General features: G+C 43.4%; 1 protein-coding gene across 2 annotated transcripts in view; it reads right to left on the bottom strand.

Annotated features, from left to right (window-relative positions):
* Positions 1-2,344: 2,344 nt before the first annotated feature.
* The window catches only part of CIR1 (corepressor interacting with RBPJ, CIR1), a 31,017-nt gene continuing 5,444 nt past the window's right edge, over positions 2,345-27,917 (bottom strand). For both annotated transcript variants that reach the window (XM_064162384.1, XM_064162392.1), the window contains 3 exons: positions 7,367-7,473; positions 5,638-5,723; positions 2,345-3,917 (listed from right to left, as the gene is read on the bottom strand). In XM_064162384.1, coding sequence (XP_064018454.1) covers positions 3,194-3,917; positions 5,638-5,723; positions 7,367-7,473 — 917 coding nt within the window. In that variant the 3' untranslated portion in view covers positions 2,345-3,193. The remainder of the gene's footprint in view (positions 3,918-5,637; positions 5,724-7,366; positions 7,474-27,917) is intronic.

Raw genomic sequence — 27,917 nt, 5'->3', positions numbered from 1 at the left:
GATTCCTTAACAACTGCCGCTGACACCCAGCCGGGGGTGGGTCACTGCTCCCCGCCCACCGCTCGACTCTGCGGGCCGCCCCCGCACCTCCGGCCGTCCGGGGGGTCCGGTAGCGGCTCTCGGAGGGCGTCCGCCGGCAGGCACCGGGCGAGGCTCCGCCGCCGCCTTCGCGCCGCTGTTGTAACACAAACCCGCGGCAGTGCCTATTTCCGAGATGTGCTAATTGCTACTTGGATGGCAGGGCGCGAAGTCCTTGTCCGTTTCCTAGTACAAAGTAGGTTGCTAGAAAATTTGAAATTGCCTTTCAGCCTAAAGCTGCCTTACCTGAATGTCATAATTACAGTAATTATGTACATCCAAATTACATGCTAATTAAATTAGAATCAAATCGTTCTAAATCGAAATCAAATGAGGTAGCGAGAATTAATCAATGACAACATAAATAGAGAGCTTCCTTCAGGGATATTTATTGTAACGATCCAAGCAGGAACCTGATCTAGAAGTCGCCTGTTTATTTACTTTCAGAACAGTAATAATTTACGGTTCAGCGTTAATTTTAAACGATCCGTTCCCCGGGGTGGCAGAGCTGAAAGGCGGCTCGGGAGCCCCCTCACTGGAGGACGGCAGCGTTCCGCCGCCCACCTCCAAGGGAAAGCCCGGCAGGGCTCGGCGGGAGCTCGCTCCGTCCCGCTGCCGCCCTCACGCTGCCCCAGCCTGCTGGAGCCGCCTGACATGGAGAGCCCTCCGCCCTCTCTCAGACCAACTTTTCCCTCTCCGGCCCTGGGGAGCCCTGTCCCCGTGTCCGATAAAGGGCTGCGTCGCCGGGCCCAGTCCCTCCCCGGCGAGACTGAGCGAAGCAGCTTATGGTTCTGCGGTCCCTGGCCGCTCAGCCTCGCTGCGCGCCAGAGTCAGCCCCAGCCCGAGTCTTTAAACAAATTAAAAAATGAAAGAAATGAAAGAACGAACGAACGCCCTTACCGTCATCAGCGAAGCGACAGCACCTCCTACAGGGCCCCTCTTCGCTCTGACGAGCAGCCCGGCTGAAGGCCCGGCGCCGTGGCGTCCTGGGCCAGGCTGCCCCGGGGTGGGGCCGGGCCTGGCGAGGCGCTCCAGCCAACGCCGCTGCTCAGCGGCTGTCGGCGTGAGGGCTTTCACCGGAGGCGCCCAGGTGGTAGGGGAAAGCGACGGAAAAGTCGCCCCGACGACCCTTCTTCCTGTTTCCTTCTTTTAATTGAGTTTTGAACCTACCGTCTGTTACGGCGCTACGTTGCCAGGCCCCAGGTGAAGGAGGTTCGCCCCCTTCACAGCTGCTCTGGTCTCTGGTACGCTCCTAGTACCGGTACGGGGACACAAATTGGCTGCGTGCTGAAAGCAGCGAGCCTCTTCCTCCAAAGCTGCACCAGCCTTCTCCAAGGCTGCCAGGGCTGTGCCGAATATACGAAAGGGGCCACAAGAATGTGTGTTTTCTTTCAGAGCTTTTCAGCAGGTAGTCTTCATTGCTCTGGTTTAATTTCCATTCACATTAGCCATCCATCACAGTAAACCCGTGCCATTTGCTAGTCTGTGCCTATGCAAAAAAGGCAAGATGTATGTATGTAGCATACACTTAGATGCAAATGCATGGTGGCCAGATTCCTGTGCCATGCAGCCGTCAGTCTGGTAAGCAAGACACCTTTTTTTGGAGGCACTTTGCAGTACTTACAAGTAGTAATCAGTATCTTTCATGCTGCACTTCACGTGAATATGTTCTACCGAACTGTACCTTTCTCCCTATCACATTACAGTGTCCTCTTTTGCACAGAGGGAAAGTATATCCTACATGTGAGGTGCTGCATAGATTGTTTGTATGGACATTTCAGCTGTCTTCTCCTGTTCTGTCTAAATTGGAGCTTCCACATATACATAGGCTCTGATTCTACTGAACTCTGCACACCCTTTAACTCACAGCTCCTTCAGCAAGAATGCCTGGAGAAATGCAAAAGCATTTAAAATGTGGCATTTCTTAATGGCTCATCCTTTCAAACCCCTTTACATACTTAGAGGATAAACTAGGTCACTTCCACCATATATTATGCTCCTTGTGATACTGAAAAACTTCTGAGTTACCAGAAGTGGACTGGTAATAAAAGATGGTCTCATTTGTCCCATGAGGGAGAAGGGAAGGAAACCTGCTTGCCAGAACACAGAATTAAGTGATGCTTTTTTATTGTTCTACTGCCTGATGTACTTCCATCTGCCACCCTGAAATGGCAGAGAAGCATCTCCTCCTCAACAAAAACCTTGACAAGTGTTGCCTTGTGCATTTGTAATGATTCAGAATTCTGAAGAAGGCAATTCTTACTGGTTTTAAATAATAAGGTGTTTTATTATAGAAGTTCATATTCATTACATGTGCAGAAAATGACAATCATTTAAAACCCCAAAAGCTTTGTTTCATGAAAACAAAAGGATGTCTATTTACATTAAATGTCTACTACAAGGAAGGAAAATCCTGAAACAGTTGAGGCAGTAAATATTCTTCTCATGTCTTGAAATATTACTGAACAATAACATGACATTGTACTGACATATACCAACAGGGGTTCAAGATGTTTAGATAGCCCTGACCAAGCTGTACACTGCAGGTGGTCAAAAAAATGTTGGCTACACATTTACGTGAACTGTATCTCTCTGTTGTTTTAACTCATGAAATTGATCTCTTACAGGGAACTTGAGGAAAAATGCTCCAGTATAACCCCCCTCCCCAACCCTCTACAATAAAGTGTTTTGATGACATGCTGGGTTTATCCCAAACTGTCTCAATCATTTGTTAGCATTTCACATATCCCAGGACTCTTCCCAAATTGTTCTCCTCCTCCTCCTCTTCTCATAGTTGCATCTAAACAGAAATCATCATTGACAAAACTGAAAGTATCACATACTGCTCTGAAATATTTTCAAAATCCTGAAATCAGGTCTATGAATTACTGCACGTATAGAAGAGGTATTTGCCAACAAGTATAGTTACACCATAAGAAAAATACCCTAACATACCTAATTTACAAATATTCCAACATTACAGAAATGCTGTTGGCTTTATGTAGGAAATGCTAGTTACAGAGGGTGGAAAATGAACAGCAACGTGTAATTGAGCCCTTGTTAAAAGGTATTCATCAAAAAATGGAGACGCTCTTGTTTGCACCTGTCAACTATACTATCTGTTTTTTTTCCTCTCTCGGCTTCTGCTTCTACTGCGTCTACTCCTTTCTCTGTATTCCACTTTACTGCTCTTGTCCCCATAGCTCTCTCTACACTTTTTCTTCTCTCTGTGCACATCTGTGTTGGGGCTTCTGGTTTCATTTTTCCTGTGCTGCTCTTCACCAGGGCTTTGACTTGGACTTCTTATTTGCCTTTGCCTGGAACTGCTGTGACTTGTGCAAGGGCTTCTCCTGCTCCTCTCATCCATGCTTTGGCTTCTACTATCCCTCTCCTTTCTTTCAGTCTCTCTCTTGATGGTGCTATGGTATGTGCTTTTGGACTTTCTTTCCCCCTCACAGGAGCTGCGTTTGTTGTTCTCCGCAGAACTATCTTGCTTTAAAAGTCTGTACTGCTCCCTATCTTTGTCCTTGTTACCGTGACTACTGGAGAGATCTTCATAAAGTTTTCCCTTCCTCATCTCTGCCTTTCCTTCTGAATCGCTGCTGCTGCTAGCCTCTGAAAACTTGCCTTTTTTTCTTTTCTTAGAATACATCTTCTTTTGTGCTGCTTTATCTCCGCTGTCAGTCTCGCTATCACTGCTGCTTACTGAAGCCTCACTGGAGGATGAGGAAGAGGATCTCATCTTGTGTTTCTTGTGTTTACTTTTGCTTTTTTTCTTTAGCTGCTTTTTCTTCTTTCTGTCTTTCTTTTTCTTTTTCTTCTCCAGGCGATCCAACTTCCTTTTATTTTCAAAACAGAAGAGCAGCACAATCAGATGTGTTAAGCTATTTTAAATTATAGTTATTGCCTTTGAAAGTTCACTACTTCAGAAGAACTACACGGTAAATACACTATTTTCCATAAAAACGTTTTGAATTCCTCTTCAGCAAAGCATTACCTTTAAATTTCTAACTTGACTTTAACTATAGTAAGAATCCTCCTATAATCAAGAGCTGCTCCCTCCAAACAGGAATAGTATGATTTTTAAATGCTTTAATATTAAAAAGTACAAGTAAGGCATGTCAATTTTGGCCTTGTAATTAGAAATAACTACTTTCAGTAGTGCTTTTGTTTCCTTGCCAGCCCGGTCTAGAGACCTTGGAAAAGTCTTTGCTGCTTTTGCTTGTGGATTTTCATAAGAGATTTTGAAAATGATGAAATGGAATTACCATTAATTTTTGTATTAACAATAGAAATTGAGACTCTGAAGTCTATGTCTCTGAGTTCTCCAGGCAAATAGTACAGATATTTTCAATAATCTCTTCTGTCACATCTAGAAATTTATGTTTTCTAGACATAACTACAGTACTCTATCATGCACACACATTCACTGATGTTTGACTTTCACCTAGTTTTAATTCTGCTTTCTGTTTACTCTTCTCAAAACATCAGTGACTGAACAGTGAAACTACTTTCAGTGCATTAAAAAGAAAATACCTTCAGACTAATAAAAAAAAATTCTAAGGGACCCAAATATTTTCTGAATTTCAACTTTCAAAATGTAAATCATTGTAGTTTCATTGTGTTGGGCCAGCAGAAATTCAAACAAAACATTGTTTTTAATTACTCAGAATACATACATATTCCTTTCTTAAAAGGAATATATAATATGCCTACTATTTTCAGGGAATTATTTATTATATATTCAAATACCAAAAGTACCTACCTACTCATGTAGCTGCTCAGCCATTAACCTTTATCTCCTATTTCCACTCCTCATACACAGAAAGTCTTTTAACCAAAAGGGCCACTTTGAGTTAGCTGGATAGGCTCTACCAGGCAGGAGTTAATATTTTGCATTTTAAACATTTTCAAGTTATTTTAAGATCACAGTGCAAATTAACAGAGAAAAAAAGTAAGTCACTTGACATGTGAAATTAGCAGGATAAAAACAATGACTGAAAACTTGATTAACTTTTTATTAGAACTCCAAATCCAGTAGTTTTGGGGAGTTTGCTGCTCCCTCTGCTGGAGCAGCAAACTGTAAACCCGGATACAAAATCAGCGTGGAGTCAGGTCAACCTCAGTCCTGGGGTGCAAACTCAGGGCTTGCTAGCTGCACCAAAGAAGGTAATATACTTTGCCCAGTTGTAAACCAGTAAGCAAGAACACAGAATTTTTATCCCTGGAAGAAGATACTGTAAACAGTGGAGCGCAAAAGAATCTTTTAAACTAGCAAGTGACAGCATCTTCAGTGAGCCAGTTTTAATATCCCAGTTAAATTGGAAACATGCCCCAGTGCAAAGGCATCACAACTAGATTATAACAGTCAGCCTACACCAAAATAACCTGATTCAAAAAACATGCTGCATAGTGCCATTTGTGGGCAAGTATGTGTTAAAAAATGAGATATTTTTTCTTCTGTACTCATGAGGCTAAGTTCTTCAATGGCATAGCAGAATTACAGGGACAATCACAGAGTCTGAATTACAGATCCCTTTATCTGGGTATCATACTTACCTTAGAAGTTTCTGTTTTTGTTTAGTTGACAGTGATTTTAAAAATTCAACTTCTGGGTCATCATCTCCTTCACTTGCAACAAATTCCTGGCAAAATGTGGTTAGGACATTAAGTTCTTCTATATAAAAATAATCTCTTAATTCAGATTTATGTATTAAAAGCAATGCTTCTGTGTACCTTACATTGGCACAGACACAAATATATCTGTTTCATTAAGCCAGCTTAAGACTTTGGAAAGAGCAGCAAACTTGCTAAAAAGTGAGCATTCCTCCCCCTGCCCCCCCCCCAGCTTTGTCTCAAAGCTGAGTAGGCGTTAAAATGTAGGGGTTATACAACCAGAGTTATTAGTAATACAAGGAAAAAAAAATCACCACTTGGGACAAATATTTCTGAAATAGTTAACAAACCCCAGCCAATTTTGCAGTGAGCCCACATGATTCCCCAGGATAAGTCACTCCATTGTCATCATGCTTGGATGAATAGGTGAGATGCTAGTCCTGCTCAAACCCAGAGTAATTTAAGCAAATTACTTTTCTGTCTCGGTTTAGTCATTAGGAAAATGGGTATTAACACATCTACCTCACTGTTGTGTTATTAGGCTTCAAATGTTCATGAAGTGTTCTAGCAGTGCAAAATACTGCAATCATATCATCTACATACAGTAACGCAATCAGCAAAGCACAGCTACTCTGAAGACCCTGAATTCTTCAAATTATGTGCATCTGGTACACTACAGTTCTCTACTGTGATACTTTTAATTTTAGTCATACTCAGGAGGGGAAAGAAGAAGTAAAATTAAAAAGCTCATCTGAAAACAAACCTGACCACATCTAGCATAAACCAAACACATTGATACCACTGGGATGCATTTAACAGTGCCTATATGCTATGTTTTTCTGGCGTACACAGCTTTATTAAGTGCAAAAGTACATCCATCTGTCTAGCCACAATGAACTGATTTACTCAGGATTTCTATGGCTGAGGGTCCCCTGTCTACTAATGGTTTGCTCATCCTGCCATATGAACATAAGTTATTTCATGGTGGCTCATCCAAGGAGTTCTTCACTTTACGTGTTTATGAAAGCACCTCAATTAGAAAGGTACCCTCTGCAGCCCATTAAACATTTTAACTCCCAGAAATTATAAATGTAACAAGTATAAAAGTCTTCAGATACAGCACTCCTGGCAACAATTAGTTTTGCATACTTCCTCAAATTTCATCCAAAGGTTAGCATTGCATCAGAAGTTCTTCCCAGAGAGAGTGACTGGCATTGGAATGGGCTGCCCAGGGAGGTGGTGGAGGCACTGTCCCTGGAGGTGTTCAAGAAAAGACTGGATGAGGCACCTAGTGCCATGGTCTAGTTGACTGGATAGGGCTGGGTGCTAGGTTGGACTGGATGATCTTGGAGGTCTCTTCCAACCTGGTTGATTCTAATAAAAAAGCATGTGGAAAAACTCCCAGCCATCCCCTTTATGAAAATTCGATTTCTAGTCACTTGGAGGAGAGATTTCATTTATTATATGTGGTTTTAAAAGAAGGAATTTATGATTCACCATTCTGACTGAAAAAATAAAGCTGGAAAACACTGAGTTTCGGGACAGTTTTCTACTGGTAGAGCTATTCAGCTTTCCTATGGATATGCATATTTGAAAACATTAAGTAGCAATTCACAAGCAATCACATTTAGATTTATAGACATTTTCAGCTTACTGGTAAAAAGATCATTACCTGTGATGGATCATTTACGGTCAAGTTTCTCCCCAGTACATTTTGTTTCAGTGCAAACCCACTGTTTCTCATCTCCGCTATTAGCTCCGAGGGGTGCATTGATGGCCCTGTTCACAAAAATCACAGTTTGAATGTATCATTTATATCTCTCTACCTTTTTTGGACTCCACAGTAGGAATTCAGCTGAAGCTTTGTTAAGTAAAATCACAGCTAAATCAACTCAATAATCTTCTGCTGAGCAAATAATCAGATATGATTTTCTAAAACAGCAGTCTGGAGATTCAGCATAGAAAATAATTGCATTTTTCTGTACGAGGGGATTCTCTTATGTAACTTTGTCATGGTGGAAAAAAAATATTTAGGTAAGTCTAGCAATATATTTTTATTATAGTAAAAAAGCACAGGAAACCTAAAGAACACACATTAAATAACACTTTTAGGCACCTCCTCTCCCCTAAAACAAAGGCAATTGTCAAAATGACACACATGTTGGAAATTAAACACAGTAAACATTATTTAAAACTCAGTATATGTATGAAAATAAATAATCAGAAAAAAAAACACTTTGTGACCTTACTTATTTAGGGACCCCCCCTATATATGCCAGGTCACTAGACTGTTACTTCCTCAGAGACTTTTGTTTTATCAGCTCAATAAATGCACAGCATACAGCAGTACAGTAGGTGCTTGGGATTAGGCACATGCTACCTCTCTTTGTGAGCAAGGAGCAGAACACAGGATGCAGTTTGGGTCATTCAGAGTTGACTGCATAATTTATAAACCCTGTAACTCACTCTTTTGTTTTAATTGAATACCTGTGACCATCAAACCCTCATGTACTTGTCTGATTAGCTGCTTGTTCTCTACCCTAAATATGCATTCTTGTTAGGTCACGTTTCTTTACCAGTTCATTCACTAACTTTACTGTCCATGAATCACCACAGCTGTATAAGGTAAATCTAGAGTTAGAACGAAGGTAAATTAGAGCACGGAGCACACAGTTACTATTACTGCAGTAAACTAACCATAAATTGTAAGATTAACTAGTCTTACTGATTCTGCTTTGTGATTTCAAGAGTTTCTTAGTTGTGGGGATGGACAAAACTAATACATTTTTACCACTGAAAACTATGGAAAGAAAGATTTTTCCTATGGAAAATAAAGTACCACTTTCTCAAAAGAAGATGTGAATTCAACATTTTCTTGGTTTTCCCACATAATGCACTGCTTACAGAAACAAAGAGGATTATATGTAAGGCAGGAAGGAAGAAGATAAACTTTGAGAATGCTTTAAAGAGCCCATGTGTTGCTGACTTTTTTTCCCCACAAGTTCTTTCTTTTTCCAGGCAAAGGCATTTCCTAGTAAGATATCTTTTAGTATTTCCTTGAATTTACCTTTCTTATAAGTAAGAGGTTATTCCTCCTCACCTTATTTTTACTTAAAGTGGCTTTTATGTGTTGCAGTGCATTTGTAAGCTCACTCATAGTTAATAAATGTCTATGGGTTCCAGTGTCTACATTTTCACTTGTTAAAAAATTAAAATGCTGCTCAGCTTGCTCAAATCTACTCTGTTGGAATAGGAACCAACACTAGACACAAACTGGACAAAATAAATTGGTACCAGCTAATGTCTTGATTTGAAAAGGTGACACAAACAAGCCATACAATTCAGCCGAACATAGAATCATAGAATCAGTCAGGGTTGGAAGGGACCATAAGAATTATCTAGTTCCAAACCCCCTGCTGCGGGCAGAGACACCCTAACCTAGATCAGGCTGGCCAGAGCCTCATCCAGCCTGGCCTTAAACACCTCCAGGGATGCAGTCTGAGCCACCTCCCTGGGCAACCCAATCCAGACTCTCACCACTCTCATGCTGAAGAACTTCCTCCTCACATCCAGCCTAATCAAGCCCTGTATGAGGAAGCTGAATGGAGACAAAACGTGGAATTGCAAAAGAAGATCTTTCATCATATCAAAGAAGCCAAAACATTTGGCCAGGTTGAAGCCTGGAGTCCCTGTTACTCAAAGGCAGTAAGAACCACTGCCCAACAATGTAACAAGCTAATCTGAACAGCTATTCCCCCTTCAGTGTCTCAGCGTTGTGCACAGTTTGATGCATACTGGATACCTAATAACTCCCACTAATGCAATTACATAGAGGGATACAACATACACAAAGGAGATCTGCAAAAGGACGAAGGCAAACATCTTAACTTTATGGTTCCATAGGAGGACTACAGGCAGAATAGAGACCAGAGAGGCATGAAAGCACACTGGCCTTCCAATGCACAGTTCCAAATGACTTCATAGATAAACCTTTCAGGCAAAGAGGTAAGCACAATAATATCCTCTTTGGCATAAGTGTATGATGACTGCACAGCACTATTGATTTTTGTGCACTTGTGCCCAATGGAGGTTAGTTGTGCTGTTAACACACAGATCTAAACAAGTGAACGAGATCTGTCAGAATGGCTGCTCAAGCTGGGATCTGACACACAAACTTTTCAGTTCTGCATGCTTTTTAGAGGTGAAATCAGCATTTGGTTTAAAAAAAGCTCAACAAACACCAACAACCTAAACCAGAAAAAAGGGTAAGCTTAGAAGGAAAGCAAGTCAGGCTAACCCCAAATTTATGTGGCTTCTGTGTCCTTATTAATGACATCAAGGACACATTTATAGCTCCATCAACAATTACTACTTTTTTTCCCCAACATGGTGTTACCACGATAAGAACAGTTAACAAATCACTGTTGTTCTTGGTTTATGGATATGTACAAGCTACACCAAATGCATCTACAGAACCTTGAGAGTCTTTTAGGAAATGTATTATTTCTGGTTTGGTCTCTCTATAACTGTGGTGAGGGAAACAGCAACACAGTTTCAGCCTGACTTACCACAGAATCAACCAGGTTGGAAGAGACCTCCAAGATCATCCAGGCCAACCTAGCACCCAGCCCTGTCCAATCAACTAGACCATGGCACTAAGTGCTTCATCAAGTCTGTTCTTGAACACCTCCAGGGACGGCAACTCCACCACCTCCCTGGGCAGCCCATTCCAATGCCAATCACTCTCTCTGCCAACAACTTCCTCCTAACATCCAGCCTAAACCTCCCCCAGCACAACTTGAGACTGTGGCCTCTTGTTCTGTTTGTGGCTGCCTGGGAGAAGAGACCAACCCCCACCTGGCCACAGCCTCCCTTCAGGTAGTTGTAGACAGCAATGAGGTCACCCCTGAGCCTCCTCCAGGCTAAACACCCCCAGCTCCCCCAGCCTCTCCTCCCAGGGTTTGTGTTTCAGGCCCCTCACCGTTTTTTTGTCACCCTTGTGAGGAGATGCAAGATCTCCACAAAGCTTTACTAGGTACATTATTTTTACTATCACTAAAGGTTTCAGAAAACACAAGAAACCACCCCCATCAATGAAAGTAGGGTCAAACCACAGTTCTGTTTCACAACCCTTCTGGCAGGCCACAAGCCAGGTACAACACAAGCATGCTGTCCTCCGCAGAGGATTATGGGGGGCTCTCTTGCAGTGTGTGATCTTTGCAGTTTAAAAAGCACAAACATTTTTGAGAGGACACCACAGGTGAATTTGCTCTTGCTTTTTTTCTGAACAGCTGACACTGAACTTCTGCTGCTCAATGACAGCAAAACTGCATCACTACTGATGCCAAACCACAGTAACAGTATCTGATCTGGGCAGTTAAAAGTGACTGTTTTCTATCTGGTTACAAACCAAGCTAAGAAGTTAAATGAACACATTATATTTAACAATGGCTGCACAAAGACCGAAGATTATTACCACCTACCTTCTGCAACATAACAAGGAGAGTCTAGAAAATATTTATTCTCAGAATTAGAATCACAGAATCAAACAGGTTAGAAGAGACCTCCAAGATCATCCAGCCCAAACTATCCCCCCCAGTCCTAGCCAATTAACTAGACCATAGCACTAAGTGCTTCATCAAGTCTTCTCTTGAACACCTCCAGGGATGGAGACTCCACCACATCCCTGGGCAGCCCATTCCAATGCCAATCACTCTCTCTGGCAAGAACTTCCTCCTAACATCCAGCCTAGACCTCCCCTGGCACCACTTGAGACTGTGTCCTCTTGTTCTGTTGCTGGTTGACTGGAGAACAGATTGACCCCCACCTGTCTACAACCTCCCTTCAGGTAGTTGTAGACAGCAATGAGGTCAGCCCTGAGCCTCCTCTTCTCCAGGCTGAACACTCCCAGATGCCTCACCTCAGCCTTTCCTCATAGGGCTGTGTTCCAGGCTGCTCACAAGCTTTGTTGCCCTTCTCAATCAAAAGGATGGTGAGTTTCTTTTCCCATACATGCCTTAGTAGACTGGTTTTGATTTATACTGTAGTGATTTTGATAAACAGATGTGATTTTCTTTGAAGTATCAGTGGCAGCTTGAGGTCTTCAAGGACCTCCAGCACAGCTATTTCCAGGCGACAGCGTTCAGGCTTGCAAGACATTTTTTGGGGAGCTGCTTCTTCACAATCTTAAAAGTAGCTGCCTAAATATGTGAGCGAGCTTCTTACTTCAACACAACAAAATTAATTAGGGGATTTCTCCTGGGGAATGCAAACGAGGGAGACAAAAAAACTGTATAAATGCACCAAACACTGGATCTCACTTAACTGAGGTTTGAAAAACACAGCTTCTCAGGACTTTGGCGTCCTTGTTTAGGAGCTGAAGCTCTAATCCTGGAGCATCAGTATGTGGCTGGTAGAGAGCTTTTTCCTTTTTTTGGTGTGAACTGATTGTGGGGTCCTACTTGTCTGGGACATGACTATGCCCAGAGGGACAATCAAACTTGGTTTGCCTGATAGGTCAGAGAGGTAAATATTTTCAGCCTGTCTTCAGTTTATGACTACACTTAGGTCACCACTAGTGTACCTGTTAACCATATTATTTTCTGGTTAGCCAGGAATTGTCAGAGTGAGCTGATATGCTAGTTTGAAGCTAGCTGGAAGATTTTGGTGAGAAGAACTAGATTACAGGCTGTGAAAAGGAAATAGTGGTGATGTCTACTTCACTCATAGGCTTGCTGAGATGTATCAAAACAAGAAAATAAACATAGATAACACAGTTGCACTCTGGCTCTGGCTGCCTGCCTTTCTCTCCCTAACCTGCTGTCTGTGTTAACTAATCCTTTTGCTTCCTAACTCCCTGGCTGATTCTCCAAACAAACCTTGAATGTAAGGCTAAGTCTGGGATAAGGTAGAGGGGTGGAAAGGAGGTGGAAGGGTGGTTGGGAGTCCCTCCTCGGGACTCAGGTTTCTGGGAGGGCTGTTGTGTTTCTGTATTACTTTTTAACTGGTATATTTTTGTATGTAACTGTATATATTTGTGTATACCTGCCTGTATATTGTGCTAAGCTGTAAATGTAAAGCTTCATCTTAATTTCCAGCTCAGCTGAGTGCAGTCTGGGTGATTTCATAAGAGTGGAGGGGTGGGTAACACCCAAACCATCACCATCACACAATGTTAGAGTTGCTGTAGCTAAGTATTCTTAACAGCACTCACCAACTTGCAAAGAATCACTCCTACATAAGGTGGAAACCCACACATTGTCTGCTAAGAAAAACAATGTCCTCATGTATGAATTCCTTATGGACTTGTCAGGCAGTTTAAGAAGCTACCTGTGTGATCTCATGCAGGTGGAAACCTCTAGAAATGACACCACGTGCCACTAATGACAAACTGATGTTAGATACAGGGATCCTGTAAAAATAGCTGACTGCTACAACTTCAGACAACTAACCTCTCAGCATTTCTCCATCAGCAAACCGTAAAAACCTTCAAAGTTACAATGTTTAATCATAATGTTTCTTATTTTTGAAACAAGTCCAATGCAGTATCTTGCTATTTTTGAATGTGATTGTCAAGCTTATTTTCTGGAATTTATATTTTGTTAGGGAAAAGAAGAGAGAGGGGAGAGAGGGGAGAGAGGGGAGAGAGGGGAGAGAGGGGAGAGAGGGGAGAGAGGGGAGAGAGGGGAGAGAGGGGAGAGAGGGGAGAGAGGGGAGAGAGGGGAGAGAGGGGAGAGAGGGGAGAGAGGGGAGAGAGGGGAGAGAGGGGAGAGAGGGGAGAGAGGGGAGAGAGGGGAGAGAGGGGAGAGAGGGGAGAGAGGGGAGAGAGGGGAGAGAGGGGAGAGAGGGGAGAGAGGGGAGAGAGGGGAGAGAGGGGAGAGAGGGGAGAGAGGGGAGAGAGGGGAGAGAGGGGAGAGAGGGGAGAGAGGGGAGAGAGGGGAGAGAGGGGAGAGAGGGGAGAGAGGGGAGAGAGGGGAGAGAGGGGAGAGAGGGGAGAGAGGGGAGAGAGGGGAGAGAGGGGAGAGAGGGGAGAGAGGGGAGAGAGGGGAGAGAGGGGAGAGAGGGGAGAGAGGGGAGAGAGGGGAGAGAGGGGAGAGAGGGGAGAGAGGGGAGAGAGGGGAGAGAGGGGAGAGAGGGGAGAGAGGGGAGAGAGGGGAGAGAGGGGAGAGAGGGGAGAGAGGGGAGAGAGGGGAGAGAGGGGAGAGAGGGGAGAGAGGGGAGAGAGGGGAGAGAGGGGAGAGAGGGGAGAGAGGGGAGAGAGGGGAGAGAGGGGAGAGAGGGGAGAGAGGGGAGAGAGGGGAGAGAGGGGAGAAAAAGAAAGAGAAAAAGAAAGAGAAAAAGAAAGAGAAAAAGAAAGAGAAAAAGAAAGAGAAAAAGAAAGAGAAAAAGAAAGAGAAAAAGAAAGAGAAAAAGAAAAATGATGGATAACTTTTCCAGATGACATTTGTTTAAACCAAAAAGATCACAGTATCAAATTCATTCATAGTCTCAGAAAAGGTTTTTACTGTATAGTGGAATTAATTGCATGTTGATATCATAAGAAAACTGATAACTTGTGACATTTTCTACAGCTACCCACAATTACATTAAGGGCTTGCTCAAAAGAGGCTCCATAATTAAAGCCCCACCAAAGGCTCCACAGATCAAGACCCACTAGAAGACTTTTAAAGTAGTTTATAAGTCTAAAGAAACAGTGTTGTCAAGCCAATAGATGACAGCTTTTTTCCTGCTTCTTACTTCCCACAGAAGTTCCTGCTGCACAAATTCTCTCCATTACTTTCTGTTTAAGATACTGCTTCAGGAAAAAATAAACCCAGACAGCTCAAAGAAGGCACAAAATCTGAAAACTTAAACTACTCAGTGAAGTTTGAAAAGAAGAATTTTAGTCTCACAAACCACAACTTGAGTGCAACCTTTGCTTAACAGTTGTTGGTGCTTCTTTATTATATTTATGCCACTAAATAATCAGAAGATCTGTAAGTAGAATTTTTCTGAAGCCTGTATGAGCATAAATTATACTGGATTACAGAGGGATAGCCTACTGGAATTGCCACAAAGTTATTTGTTTTTGAAGTAACAAAGCATACACCAATTTCTCGCCACACTTAACTGAGATCAGTTTAAGAGATTCAGTTCTGCCTCTATTAAAAATCTAGGGGAGGAAATACAATTCAGAATTTCAATGACTTCAATGCCTAACTTACAGCAAGTTCTCCCACTCTGCATCACTACCCCCACTCCCATCCCAGAAACAAGAGAAACCTATAGCTGCAATTAATTTTCAATTCTCTCTCTACCTCTCTGGAAGCCACAAATGCAGAGTGTATGTAACACTGTTGTTGCCAGAAGGCTTCTTCCAAGAGGCATGGGCACAGGACTCCTCTTAAGAGAACAATGCCCGCCGTAGCACACCATCTAGCAGGCCTCCATTAAAATGTCAAACCCATTTCTCAAATTACCCAATATTAGAGAACAGAATGCTAAAACCTTTTCCACAATGACTGTGATTAAATACCACTTTTTTGTCTGCAACACTTCCAGCGACAGTAAGGACAGACCATAATGTTATGATTGCCAGTATCACCAAAATGATTACTTCTGCTTCTCTCTGCTCGTGTTGACTGTCTTGACAGTATCTGCTTGGTTTATTGATAAAAGCCTTCACTACTGTCACCCATTCAGATTAGCAAAGCAATCCATACAGTTTTAAACAGATTTTTATGGTGGAATACATATGAAAAGCAAAGAGATGAGAAGCTGTAAGAGTATAACCATTCTTCCCACCTGTGGCAGGGGAGATGACAATAACAGGTTGTACTTAGGTAGTGGCTGCAGTTAGGCATTGTTATGAAATCACCGAACCGTTTTGTTTGGAAACAAACTATAAGGAGCCATATTTATTGCTTAAATGGCAAGCACAGGACTTCTGACAGAAAGCTGTATTTTATGCATTCACATCAAATACAGAGCCTCCTGAAACAAAAAAATAGAGGATTATTCTAAGATGTGACAGTCCTTAAACTATGTGAAGATTTACTTGCGCTTCCTACTGTTCACAATCAAAGGTCTCAGCTGCAGATCAGAGGAAGGTTTTATACACTCTGTGTTTCTGTAGATGACCATTTATACAAAGATTCACAGTTAACATTCAAATACCTTTCCTTTGTTATAGATTCAAGAGAACACAGAAATAAATTCCTGCATTTCTGACACAATGAAGACTTTTAATCTATTGGGAAACAAAACACTACTCTACTTGTCACTGAAAACATGCAGCAGTAAGAGACATAGAGATCCTGTTTCAATGTCTACGTATGATTGGTAATTTCAGTGTTTGCTGTGGAAAGGAATTTCACCTAAAAGGTACAGATCAGTTGAACACACTAAGTGATAGACTAATGGAAACCACAACCAGAGTGTGAGGTGCACTCAGCTGAAGAAAGTGGCACAAACTGTGAGCCAATAACGAGTCTACAGAAGGCCACATTTGCATAGGCATACTTAGAGTTTCTTTATCATTACAGACCATAAGGCATTATATATATATATGTAATAATCACAGAATCATAGAACAGTCTGGGTTGGAAGGGACCTCTGAAGGCCATCTATCCCAACCCCCTCAACAGTCAGCATGGCATCCTCAACTAGATCAGGTTGCCCAGAGCCTCACCTTGAGTATCTCCAGGGACAGGGCCTCAGCCACCTCCCCAGGGCAACCTGTTCCAGTGTTCTACTACCACAGTATCACAGTATCACCAAGGTTGGAAGAGACCTCATAGATCATCAAGTCCAACCCTTTACCACAGAGCTCAAGGCTAGACCATGGCACCAAGTGCCACGTCCAATCCTGCCTTGAACAGCCCCAGGGATGGTGACTCCACCACCTCCCCGGGCAGCCCATTCCAGTGTCCAATGACTCTCTCAGTGAAGAACTTTCTCCTCACCTCCAGCCTAAATCTCCCCTGGCATAGCTTGAGGCTGTGTCCTCTTGTTCTGGTGCTGGCCACCTGAGAGAAGAGAGCAACCTCCCCCTGGCCACAACCACCCCTCAGGTAGTTGTAGACAGCAATAAGGTCACCCTTGAGCCTCCTCTTCTCCAGGCTAACCAATCCCAGCTCCCTCAGCCTCTCCTCGTAGGGCTGTGCTCAAGGCCTCTCCCCAGCCTCGTTGCCCTTCTCTGGACACGCTCAAGCATCTCAATGTCCCTCCTAAACTGGGGGGCCCAGAACTGAACACAGTACTCAAGGTGTGGTCTAACCAGTGCAGAGTACAGGGGCAGAATGACCTCCCTGCTCCTGCTGACCACACCATTCCTGATGCAGGCCAGGATGCCACTGGCTCTCTTGGCCACCTGGGCACACTGCTGGCTCATGGTTCAGGCGGGTATTGATCAGCACCCCCAGATCCCTCTCTGTTTGGCTGCTCTCCAGCACGGTAAAGAACTTTTTCCTAACATCCAATCTAAATCTCCTCTTTTCTAACTTGAAGCCACTGCCCCTTGTTCTATCATTGCAGGCCTTTGTAAGCAGTCTCTCTCCATCTTTCTTGTAGAACCCCTTCACCTACTGGAAGGTTGCTATTTGGTCTCCCCAGGGCCTCCTGCAGGCTAAACAACCCCAGCTCCCTCAGCCTGTCATCATAGCAGAGGTTCTCCAACCCCCTGACCATTTTCTGGGCTTGCTCTGTCAGGTCCATGTCCTTCCTACATTGAGGGCTCCAGCCCTGGACACAGTACTCCTGGTGAGGTGGCAGAATCACCTCACTTGATCTGCTGGCAATGCATCTTTGATGCAGCCTGAACACACATACACACACACACACACAGAGTCCTCCATGACACTGTTACCATTATGTACCTGATTCTTCCACAGCATGCTTATCACCTTACATTACTGTCTTCTCAGTAATTTCACTGGACATATGGAGCCACTTGGCTGCAATATAGACAAACCAGCCCACAGCAGAGGAGGATGCCCAGCCCTCTCCAGGCTTAAGTTTCATGAGCCAAGAACGTTAAGAACCATTTCTAATCTTACCATCCCACTTCTAACTATGCCATTTATAAAACTACCTCCCTAATGAGCAAAATGTGATTGCTTGCAAGAAATGAGATAAAAAAAAAGACAGGCTTTAGTTTGTCCTAACTTTACCAGACCAAGAAAGGTGTCAGTAATTTTGAAGTGAAGTAACAGTATTACTTCAAAACATTTAGCACAGAAAACCTGTTGGACTCTGTTCTGATAAATTCAAAGGCTCTTCAGGCTTCACCAAATAAAAGCATTAAAAAGCACAAAAAAAGCAATAGATGCTGATGATTAATCACAAAAAAAGGACTGTAAAAAACCAAGCAAACCTTTAGATGCAATGATCTGTTACATACATGCATAAATATATATATATACACAGCAGCAGGTAAACTTGGAACCATAGCTGAGATTTTCATGGTGTCTCAACTTTGAATGTTAGGATTTTATCAGTAAAAATACCCAAACCTGTAAATCAGTTTAGCCCAGAGAAGCATTTTGATTGCCTAATTTATCTTTGTAAAGAAGTAAATCTTATAAGTTGGTCTCTGTAAGCCTCTCAGCTGGAACATTCTAACACTACTTTGCAGTTTCCAGTGATCAAAGTAAGTTACTTTATATCTAAAACTAAGAATTTCATAATGGAAATAATGCAACACCAGGGGGTGCAGTTATCATGAAATAATTACACTCCTGGGAGATTACAGACAAGGCTGTACCCCAGGGGTGTGATTATCCCATGATAACCACATCCACTGAAATTGCCTTATTGCAAAAATAATCTCTATTCACCGGTGAGATATTATTCAATAGGCTCTTTTTAAATGGCAAGATTATTATTTTGGGGGAGGGGGGGGTTATGAATTACCAGCTAGATTAGTAAAATGGTCCCAGAAGCAAAAGAACCAAACCACCGTGCCCAAGTTAAGGTACCGACTGCAATTGGTTTTGTTTGCTGGAGCACTGCAGTGTATGTCAGCTCTAGAAAGACAGTGTCTTTTTTCCCCTGACACAACACAGCTCTGTGCCACAGACATGTTTTTTGCCTTGCAGCAGTTCCACCAGAGTAAACTGAAGTCCCTGACTGGTGTTCGCACATGTAATATTCAACATATTGCATCTAAACCAACTACGATGGTTTGGGTGCTACCTGCCCTTCCCCCCCCTTAAGAAAATCACCCAGACTAGACTCAGCCAAGCTGGAAATTGAATGAAGCTTTATATTTACAGCTTAGCACAATACACAAGCAGGTATTTACAATACATACAGGTAGAGACAGAAATATACAAGTTAAAAGTAATACAGAAACACAACAGCCCTCCCAGAAACCAGAGTCCCCAGGAGGGGCTCCCAATCATCCTTCCACCTTCTTCCCACCCATTTACCTTATCCCATACTTTGCATTATGTTCAAGGTGAGTTTAGATGGTTGGTCAGGGAGGGGAGGAAGCAGAAGGATTAGCTAGGCATGTTAGAGAAGTGCATGCAGCCCAAAAGCCAGAGAGCAACTCCCTTATCTATGTTCATGCTCTTGTTTTTATGCATCTCAACAAGCCTATGAGTGAAGTAGACATCACCACTGTTTCCTTTTCACAGCCCAGAATCTAATTCTTCTCACCAAAATATCCCAGCTAGGCTCAAACTGGCACACCAACAATGGTCAATCAGTTTACATGCAAAGAGGAAGACTGCAGTGCAGTCTTCACCTAAGACTCAGAGACAAGTATGCTTCTGCTGAAACAAGAGAACCACAACTTACAGACTTTTATGGGAAAGAAGAAGCCTGTATTGGTGGTTATTTTGTAATGTGAAAAAACCCAATAAAACATAGACAACTGTGCTAGTTTGAAGCTAGCTAGAACGTTTTGGTGAGAAGAATTAGATTACAGGCTGTGAAAAGGAAACAATGGTGATGGCAACTTCACTCATGGGCTTGCTGAGATGTATGAGAACAAGAACACAAACATAGATAACACAGACGCTGTCAGGGCTTTGGGCTGCATCTCTCTTTCTAACCTAATCTGCAGTCTTTGTGACTAAACCACTGCTTCCTAACCCCCCCTGGTTGACCCTCCAATCTTCCTTAGGCACAAGGGGTAAGGTAGAGAGGGATGGGAGAAGGTGGAAGGGTGGTTGTGAGCCCCTCCTGGGGACTCAAGTTTCTGGGAGGGCTGTTGTGTTAGGTTTTTTAACTTGTGTATCTCTGTCTATAACTGTATATATATAGTAAATATCTGCTTGTACATTGTGCTAAGCTGTAAATATAAAGCTTCATTCAATTTTCCAGAGCTGATGAGTCTAGTCTGGGTGATTTCCAAAGTGTAGGGGGGGCAGGGAACACCCAAACCATCACAGCAATCAAAAACTTTTTCTTCACAGAGACACAGAATAGAAACTTGAGAAAACACAATTAAATCAGACATAGAAGTTTCATTTTCATTTGTCTGAAGTCAAACATTTCCTTTGAGGCTGAAAAAATGCACAAATAAGACAATTTGATTTGCTCTTTCTGAACCACAAAAACATTAGAACGGAACACAAACTGAGCCTGTGTCAAGTGCTCTTGAAGTAGGTTTCTACAGTATGTAGAAATAAGGAGTCTGTGGCTCACTGAAACTCATCAATTTGGGCATTAAAAAAAAGACACTTTGGACTTATGAAGCCATCATTCAACTAGGACTTCTGAAGGCTCAGGTGTTTTGGAGGAAGAATGGGAATGATGGAGAAAGGCTGCCCTAGGCAGGTTTTAACTCAGGAATTTGGTTATCCTAATAAAACAGTATTTAAAATCCTCCTTTCCTCTAAAAAGGTTCTTTTGACCAAGAAGAAAGATGTAAATGTCCCTCCAGTTAGGTCAGCACGAATATTTTATACATGCCTAAAACTGTTTAAGCAATACTGTGGCTACCACTGTACTGGTTTTGGACAGAATTAGTTTTCTTCACGGTAACTTGGACTGTGCTATGATCCGAGTTTGTGCTGTTCAGGTTGATAAACACAGGGGTGGTTTAGCCAGTGCTGAGCAATATATGCACAGCACCAAGGTCACCTCTGCAGCACCAAGGTCATCTCTGTTTCTCAGGCTGCCCAATGGTAAGCAGGTTGGGAAGGCACAAGATGCTGGGAGGGGACACAGCTTGGACAGCTGGCCCTAGCCAACCACGGGGATGTCCCACACCATGTGGCATTGTGCTCAGCTGCAGGAAGAAGGAGGAAGAGGGGAATGTTTGGAGTGACAGCATTTGCCTCCCCAAGTAACCATTACACACAAAGATGATGTGTTTTTCTGGAGGTGGCTGAACACCTGCCTGCTGATGAGAAGTAGTAAATGCATTTTCAATTTTGCTTTGCTTGTAAGCATGGTTTTTGCTTTACCTATTCAACTCTCCTCATCTCAACTCAAAAAGCTTTTCTTTCACCTTTCTGGTTCCCTGCCATGTTCTGCAAGTGCTGTGTGGGGCTGAACTGCATATATGGGTTAAACCACCCTGTTTCCACATTATTCAACTGTTTTGCAACGATCTGAGAGCAGTTACCCTTCCAGAATATTTTTAAAGACTTCAATGTTATCCATGCTGGAATTCCATCAGGAGTCTGGTAAGTATAATAAACTTCTCCTTCATTTCCTAGACTTGTGTGTTTCAGCCTTTTACAGCAGAGCAGTTGTACTCCTCTGAGGACAGAAACACGTTTGAGTAAATGTGTGAAGACAGCAGTGAACAAACCAGAAGTCATCTGTCTTCCTGTGTTCTAAGTGTGCTTCTCTACAGCAAAAGAACAAGGTTCAGAAGGACAAGGCCTGTTAAAAGCCTCCTACAGGGAAGTCAGACCACTTCTTAAAAGCTGCTTCTGCAGAAATTAGCAATGACAATGGTGATAGAGTATCAAATTCAGAATCATGAGGTCGCTGGTTCACAAGCACTGATTGCTTGGAGATTCACTGCCAGCCAAGATGCTTTGCAGTATATGGACTACCTCCTCCAGCACTGTGCTGATGCATGGTGTGCTCTGACAAAGCACTTCCAAAGCTTGAAGAATCCTAACCTAAATTTAGGTAGTGCAACTACCACGCACTGCCTAGAAAAAAAATTATTCTCTTCAGTTTGCAAGAAAAGGATGCAAGAGCATCTTTTGTTAGGATGAAAAGAGTGAAAATTAGGGGAAATAAAGTTCTACCAAGAAAATAACTTCAAAGTAGAGTTCTCAAAGACTTTATAAAACAATTCCAAAGATTTGCCTTTAAAAAAACCCAACAGGTTCTGCTATCTCTAGCCTACACTTGGTCCTCCTAAAACAGTTAATTTCAAACTAACTGGAGTCTGATATATACCAAAGGTTTTATTCTGGTTTCACCTCTACTCCTTATTATATCTGCAGCTCTCAGATGTACCCTCTCACTCATGAGACAGTATTTGTGTTTTGATTTCCTGATATGTAAGCTAGGAACAAACTTTCAAAGATACATATATACTACATAGAGAATTACTTCCTGACCCTTTGAACTGTTAACTGCTCTAATTACTTCCTGGCCCTTTGAAATACTATCTGCTCAAATTAGCCCAACGTTTTGCAACATTTTGAGAGCTAGCTGCAAACATTTTTAGACATTCAGCTATTAAAAAAGGGCAGTAAAAAACCCCCAAATACACATTCTTACTGTACACTATAAGCAATCCCCATCGCTGAAATTCCCTTTCATTCAGGGTGCATCTTTTCTTCTACATTCTACAAACAGAAAGCTTTTGAAAATTGTTCTTGGTGTTCAGATCTTAGAAGCTAAGTGATTTTGCAGGGTTTCTGTGCTACCATAATAATTGAACATGCTAAGTTAGACAAGTAGACTGGGAGGTGGGTTAAGAACTGACTGAATGGCAGAGCTCAGAGGGTTGTGATCAATGGGGACAGAGTCTAGCTGGCGGCCTGTAGCTAGTGGTGTTGTCTGTGGGTCAAGCAGTGGGTCCAGTCTTGCTCAGCATCCTTACCAGTGACCTAGATGAAGGGACAGTGTACTACCCACAGCAATTTTGCTGATGACACTGAACTGGGAGGAGAGGCTGACACATCAGAAGGTGTATTGCTGTTCAGTGAGAACTAAAGGTCTGGAGAGTTGGGCAGAGGAGAAACTCATGAAGTTCAACAAGGGTGAGAGTCCTGGACCTTGAGAAGAGTAACCTCCTGCACCAATACAGGTTAGGGGCTGAGCTACTGGAAATCATATCACAGAATCAACCAGGTTGGAAGAGACCTCCAAGATCATCCAGTCCAACCTAGCACCCAGCCCTATCCAGTCAACTAAACCATGGCACTAAGTGCCTCAGCCAGGGTTTTTCTCGAACACCTCCAGGGACAGTGACTCCACCACCTCCCCGGGCAGCCCATTCCAATGCCAATCACTCTCTCTGGCAACAACTTCCTCCTAACATCCAGCCTAGACCTCTCCCGCGACAACTGGAGACTGTGTCCCCTTGTTCTGTTGCTGCTTGCCTGGCAGAAGAGGCCAACCCCCACCTGGCTACAGCCTCCCTTCAGGTAGTTGTAGTCTGCAACGAGGTCACCACTGAGCCTCCTCTTCTCCAGGATAAACACCCCCAGCTCCCTCAGCCTCTCCCTCAGCCTATGTTCCAGGCCTCTCACCAGCTTTGTCACCCTTCTCTGGACACATTCCAGTCTCTCAACATCTCTCTTGAACTGAGGAGCCCAGAACTGGACACAGGACTCAAGGTGTGACCTGATCAGTGCTGAATACAGAGGAAAAATAACCTCCCTTGTCCCACTGGCCACACTGTTCCTGATACAGGCCAGGATGCCATTGGCTCTCCTGGCCACCTGGGCACACTGCTGGCTCATGTTCAGCTACTATCTACCAGTACCCCCAGGTCCCTTTCTTCCTGGCTGCTCTCCAGCCACCTGAAGTCCTCATGGATAGCCAAGTTCTTCATGAGCCAGCAGTGTGCCCTCATGGCCAAGAAGGCCAATGGAATACCAAGGCGCACTGAGGAAAGTGTGGCCAGCAGGTCAAGGGAGGTTCCTCTTCCCCCTGTACTCTGCCCTGGTGAGGCCATACCTAGAATACCATGTCCATTTTTTTACCATTTTTATTAGCATGAGGAGAGAGTTATCTGTGACACATGCGGGGGTTTGTGTGGGAAGCAACTCAAGTGCTTTTTTCTTAAACTTAATCATCAGCTCATGACAGAGAGAAAGATTTCACAAAAAGAAGTCGTCCCTGTCTCTTCCAAAGAAGTATTTCCTGCAATTCTAGTCAGTTCAAATAGGCACAGTGTGGCAATGGACATTTTTCCATGATTAGGATTTTAGTTGAGAAATGTAGAAGCAGTTAAAGAATGTATGCAATTACTGATAAAGAGAAGAAGGAAGAGCAGAGCTTGAGAAGATGCATTATAGATGATCACAAGAATGTTGATACATTCATAGAATCAATGTGGATACCAACTCATAGAATCAGCCAGATTGGAAGAGACCTCCAAGATCATTCAGGCCAACCTGGCACCCAGCCCTGTCCAATCAACTAGACCATGGCACTAAGTGCCTCAGCCAGTCTCCTCTTGAACACCTCCAGGGACAGCGACTCCACCACCTCCCTGGGCAGTCTATTGCAATGCCAATCGCTCTCTGGCAAGAACTTCCTCCTAACATCCAGCCTGTATCTCCCCCAGCACAACCTGAGACTGCATCCCCTTGTTCTGTTGTTGATTGTCTGGCAGAAGAGACCGACCCTACTTGGCTAAAGTCTTCCAATCCAGCATTAGGGCTAGTAACAAAACATTCAGTAGAAGAGATGAGAGGAAGCAAAGAGCAATAAACAGTCAAGACAAGATTCTGTATTTGGGAAGTGTTGATCAGAACATGATAAGAGTGTCCTTTTAATGTGGCAGGGTCTTGTTAGAGAACGTAAAAATATTGTTTTAGGCTCAGCGCAGGTTCTTTTTACAGAGCTAACTGGAGATTTGTAGCACTGTTAACAACTGGGTAGAACTTTCAGCAATGCAAAGTTAATTACTTACTCTCATTGCAGAAAAGACAAGACTGGTGTCAGGGTTTAGTCAAAAAAAACCAAGAAAAAGAGTGTGATGCAAGCTTTAGCACGCCACCTGGATGAATTATGAGTCCTAGGCAAATCAGTCATTTCAGTAACTTGTGTTCTCTCTTACCTGTAGCTCTTCATTTACATACATGGAATTTCCATGAGTTGTCAGAGGAGTGCAATTTAGCTTATTAAGTCAGATGGAGTTTTAGAGAAGTTGATGCAAGGATTGTATTCCTGAGGTTACAAAAAGCAGACAAGCTCTTATCTGACGACCTAATTAATGATATTACCACTTCCTACAAGCCTTGTATTTGCTACTAGATCGAGAACTTAAAACTGTTTTAAGCTTTACCAGCAGTGTTTTTACACAGTTTCCCTGAAAGAAGCCATATCATTACAGCTGACTATTTAAATCCAAGAGCAGTGTCTTACAAATTATATATACAAATCCTGATCTGTCACCCACCCCTGCTCCTTGAAATCCTTCCTCAGCCTACAAAAAATAACGATGCTCAGAATAGCACACTAAGTTCCAGAGTTGAAAGTGAGGGTGTACTGGCACAGCCTGAGAACATGCAAGTACTTTCCTTCATGCAAAATTCATGCGTGCCAAATTTCTCTCTTTAGGCTTAGAAAGACCACTTGGAAAGCTAGCTGGAGAATGAATGACTCTGGCTAGGGAATACCCATGGCAGTCAAATGTTTAGTATTATAGAATCATAGAATCAACCAGGTTGGAAGAGACCTCCAAGATCATCCAGTCCAACCTAGCACCCAGCCCTATCCAATCAACTAGACCATGGCACTAAGTGCCTCATCCAGGCTTTTCTTGAAGACCCCCAGGGATGGTGCCTGCACCACCTCCCTGGGCAGTCCATTCCAATGGGAAATCACTCTCTCTGTGAAGAACTTCTTCCTAATATCCAGCCTATACCTACCCTGGCACAACTTGAGACTGTGTACCCTTGTTCTATTGCTGGTTGCCTGGGAGAAGAGGCCACCCCCCACCTGGCTACAATGCCCCTTCAGGTAGTTGTAGACAGTAATAAGATCACCCCTGAGCCTCCTCTTCTCCAGGCTAAACAGGCCCAGCTCCCTCAACCTCTCCTCATAGGATTTGTGCTCCAACTCTGTAGAGTGTCTCTTTAGGCTTAGAAAGATCATTTGGAAAGCTAGCTGGAGAATGAATGACTCTGGCTAAGGAACACCCATGGCAGTCAAATGTTTAGTATGGCCATGCTATTGCTCAGTTAGGTTTGAAACAGTTCTGCAGAGTGTCTGTATACATCATCACAAGTAACAGGGAGCCCATTGTCAATTTTTTGCAGCTATGTACAAATACTTCCCCTTTTCACAGGCACACACCCCACAGATTTACACACATTTTGAACTGGGTAGAGGTGGGGGGAGCTCTGCAGCACCAAAGCATATCTGACATGTGAGAGCTGCACAACATAAAATTCTACTACTGCCAAACGCTCCAACCATAGTTTCTTCTGCAGTAGCAATGAGGCAAGAAAATGACTTAGCATTATAACCTTCTGAATAGAAAGGCTGAGAATGTCAATTATGGGATGGGTAATGCAATGGTATAATCATCAGTGCCTAAAAGCAGAGGAGTGTAAGTGACACTACTTCCTTTCACTTCAGTCTTCCAGCCCTCATCTCATAAAAATGACATATCTAGGTGACCTAATTCTGGAAAGCAGGATTGTTGGCAGGTTAAATATGTAATAAGACTCTGGTCTACTGCATAAAACAGATAACCTGAGGAAAGACAGAAAAATCCTAGACGTTATCAAGCGTGCCACTGCAACAGCATCTCTGCAAAACTGAATACAGAGCACCACACATGATCTTGAAGTGCAGTACAACAAGGCTAAAGGCTCACTCATGCTACCAGGTGTTTCTTTAATGTGCTGCAATGTAAAGAATCTTAAAACTGCTACAAACTTGAGTGAGATTACAGAAAGCAAAATATTGTAGGTAAAAAAATTATTTGCTTTGAATATTTATCTCCACTTCTCTAAGCCTCATCTAACATTAACTGCTGTGTGACTTCCAGTAGCAGGAAAGCTAACAGAAGTTAAAATTGGTTGTAGTTCAGGATGCAACACAAGGCCAGCTAAAAGGAAATCAGGCATTTGGAAATCAAGGTTTCAGTCACCTGGCCACTTACAGAGGCACAATTACATACATAAAAAATCCAAACCTCTGCTTTTTTACAAAGTGAGTAACAAAGATACACTGACCACTAGATGGATAAAGAACTGGCTTGTTGGCAGCACCCAAAGAGTGGTTGTCAATGGGTCCATGTCCAAGTGGAGTCCCTCAGGCATCAGTCCTGGGACCAGTCTTGTTCAACATCTTAGTCAGTGACATGGACAGAGGCATTGAGTGCACCCTCAGCAAGTTTGCTGATGACACCAAGCTGTGTGGTGCAGCAGACATGCTGGAGGGAAGAGATGCCATCCAGAGGGACCTAGACAGGCTGGAGGGTGGGCACAAGCAAACCTCATGAAGTTCAACAAGACCAAGTGCAAGGTCCTGCACCTGGGTCGCGTCAATCCGAAGCACAAATACAAGCTGGGCAGTGAGTGGCTGGAGAGAAGCCCTGAGGAGAGGGACTTGGAGGTGCTGCTGGATGAGAAGCTCAACATGAGACAGCAGTGTGCACTTGCAGCCCAGAAAGACAATCAGATCCTGGGCTGCATCAGAAGTGTGGCCAGCAGGTCGAGGGAAGTGATTCTCCCTCTCTACTGCGCTCTGGTGAGACCCCACCTGGAGTACTGCATCCAGTTCTGGAGCCCCTATTACAAGAGGGATGTGGACGTGCTGGAGCATGTCCAGAGAAGGACCACAAGGATGATCATTGGGCTGCAGCACCTCTCCTATGAGGACAGACTGAAAAAGTTAGGGCTGTTCAGTCTGGAGAAGAGGAGGCTGCCAGGTGACCTTATTGTGGCCTTCCAGTATCTGAAGGGGGCCTAGAAAAAAGCTGGGGAAGAACTTTTTAGGCTATCAGGCAGGGACAGGACTAGGAGGAATGGAGCAAAGCTGGAGGTGGGGAGAGTCAGACTGAATGTGAGGAGGAAGTTATCGAGCATGAGAGTGGTGAGAGCCTGGAATGGGTTGCCCAGGGAGGCAGTTGA

The sequence above is a fragment of the Pogoniulus pusillus genome, chromosome 2, assembly GCF_015220805.1.
Source record: "Pogoniulus pusillus isolate bPogPus1 chromosome 2, bPogPus1.pri, whole genome shotgun sequence".
NCBI lineage: Eukaryota > Metazoa > Chordata > Aves > Piciformes > Lybiidae > Pogoniulus > Pogoniulus pusillus.
The sequence above is the reverse complement of the archived record's forward strand: the minus strand, read 5'-3'. Positions and strand labels throughout refer to the sequence as shown.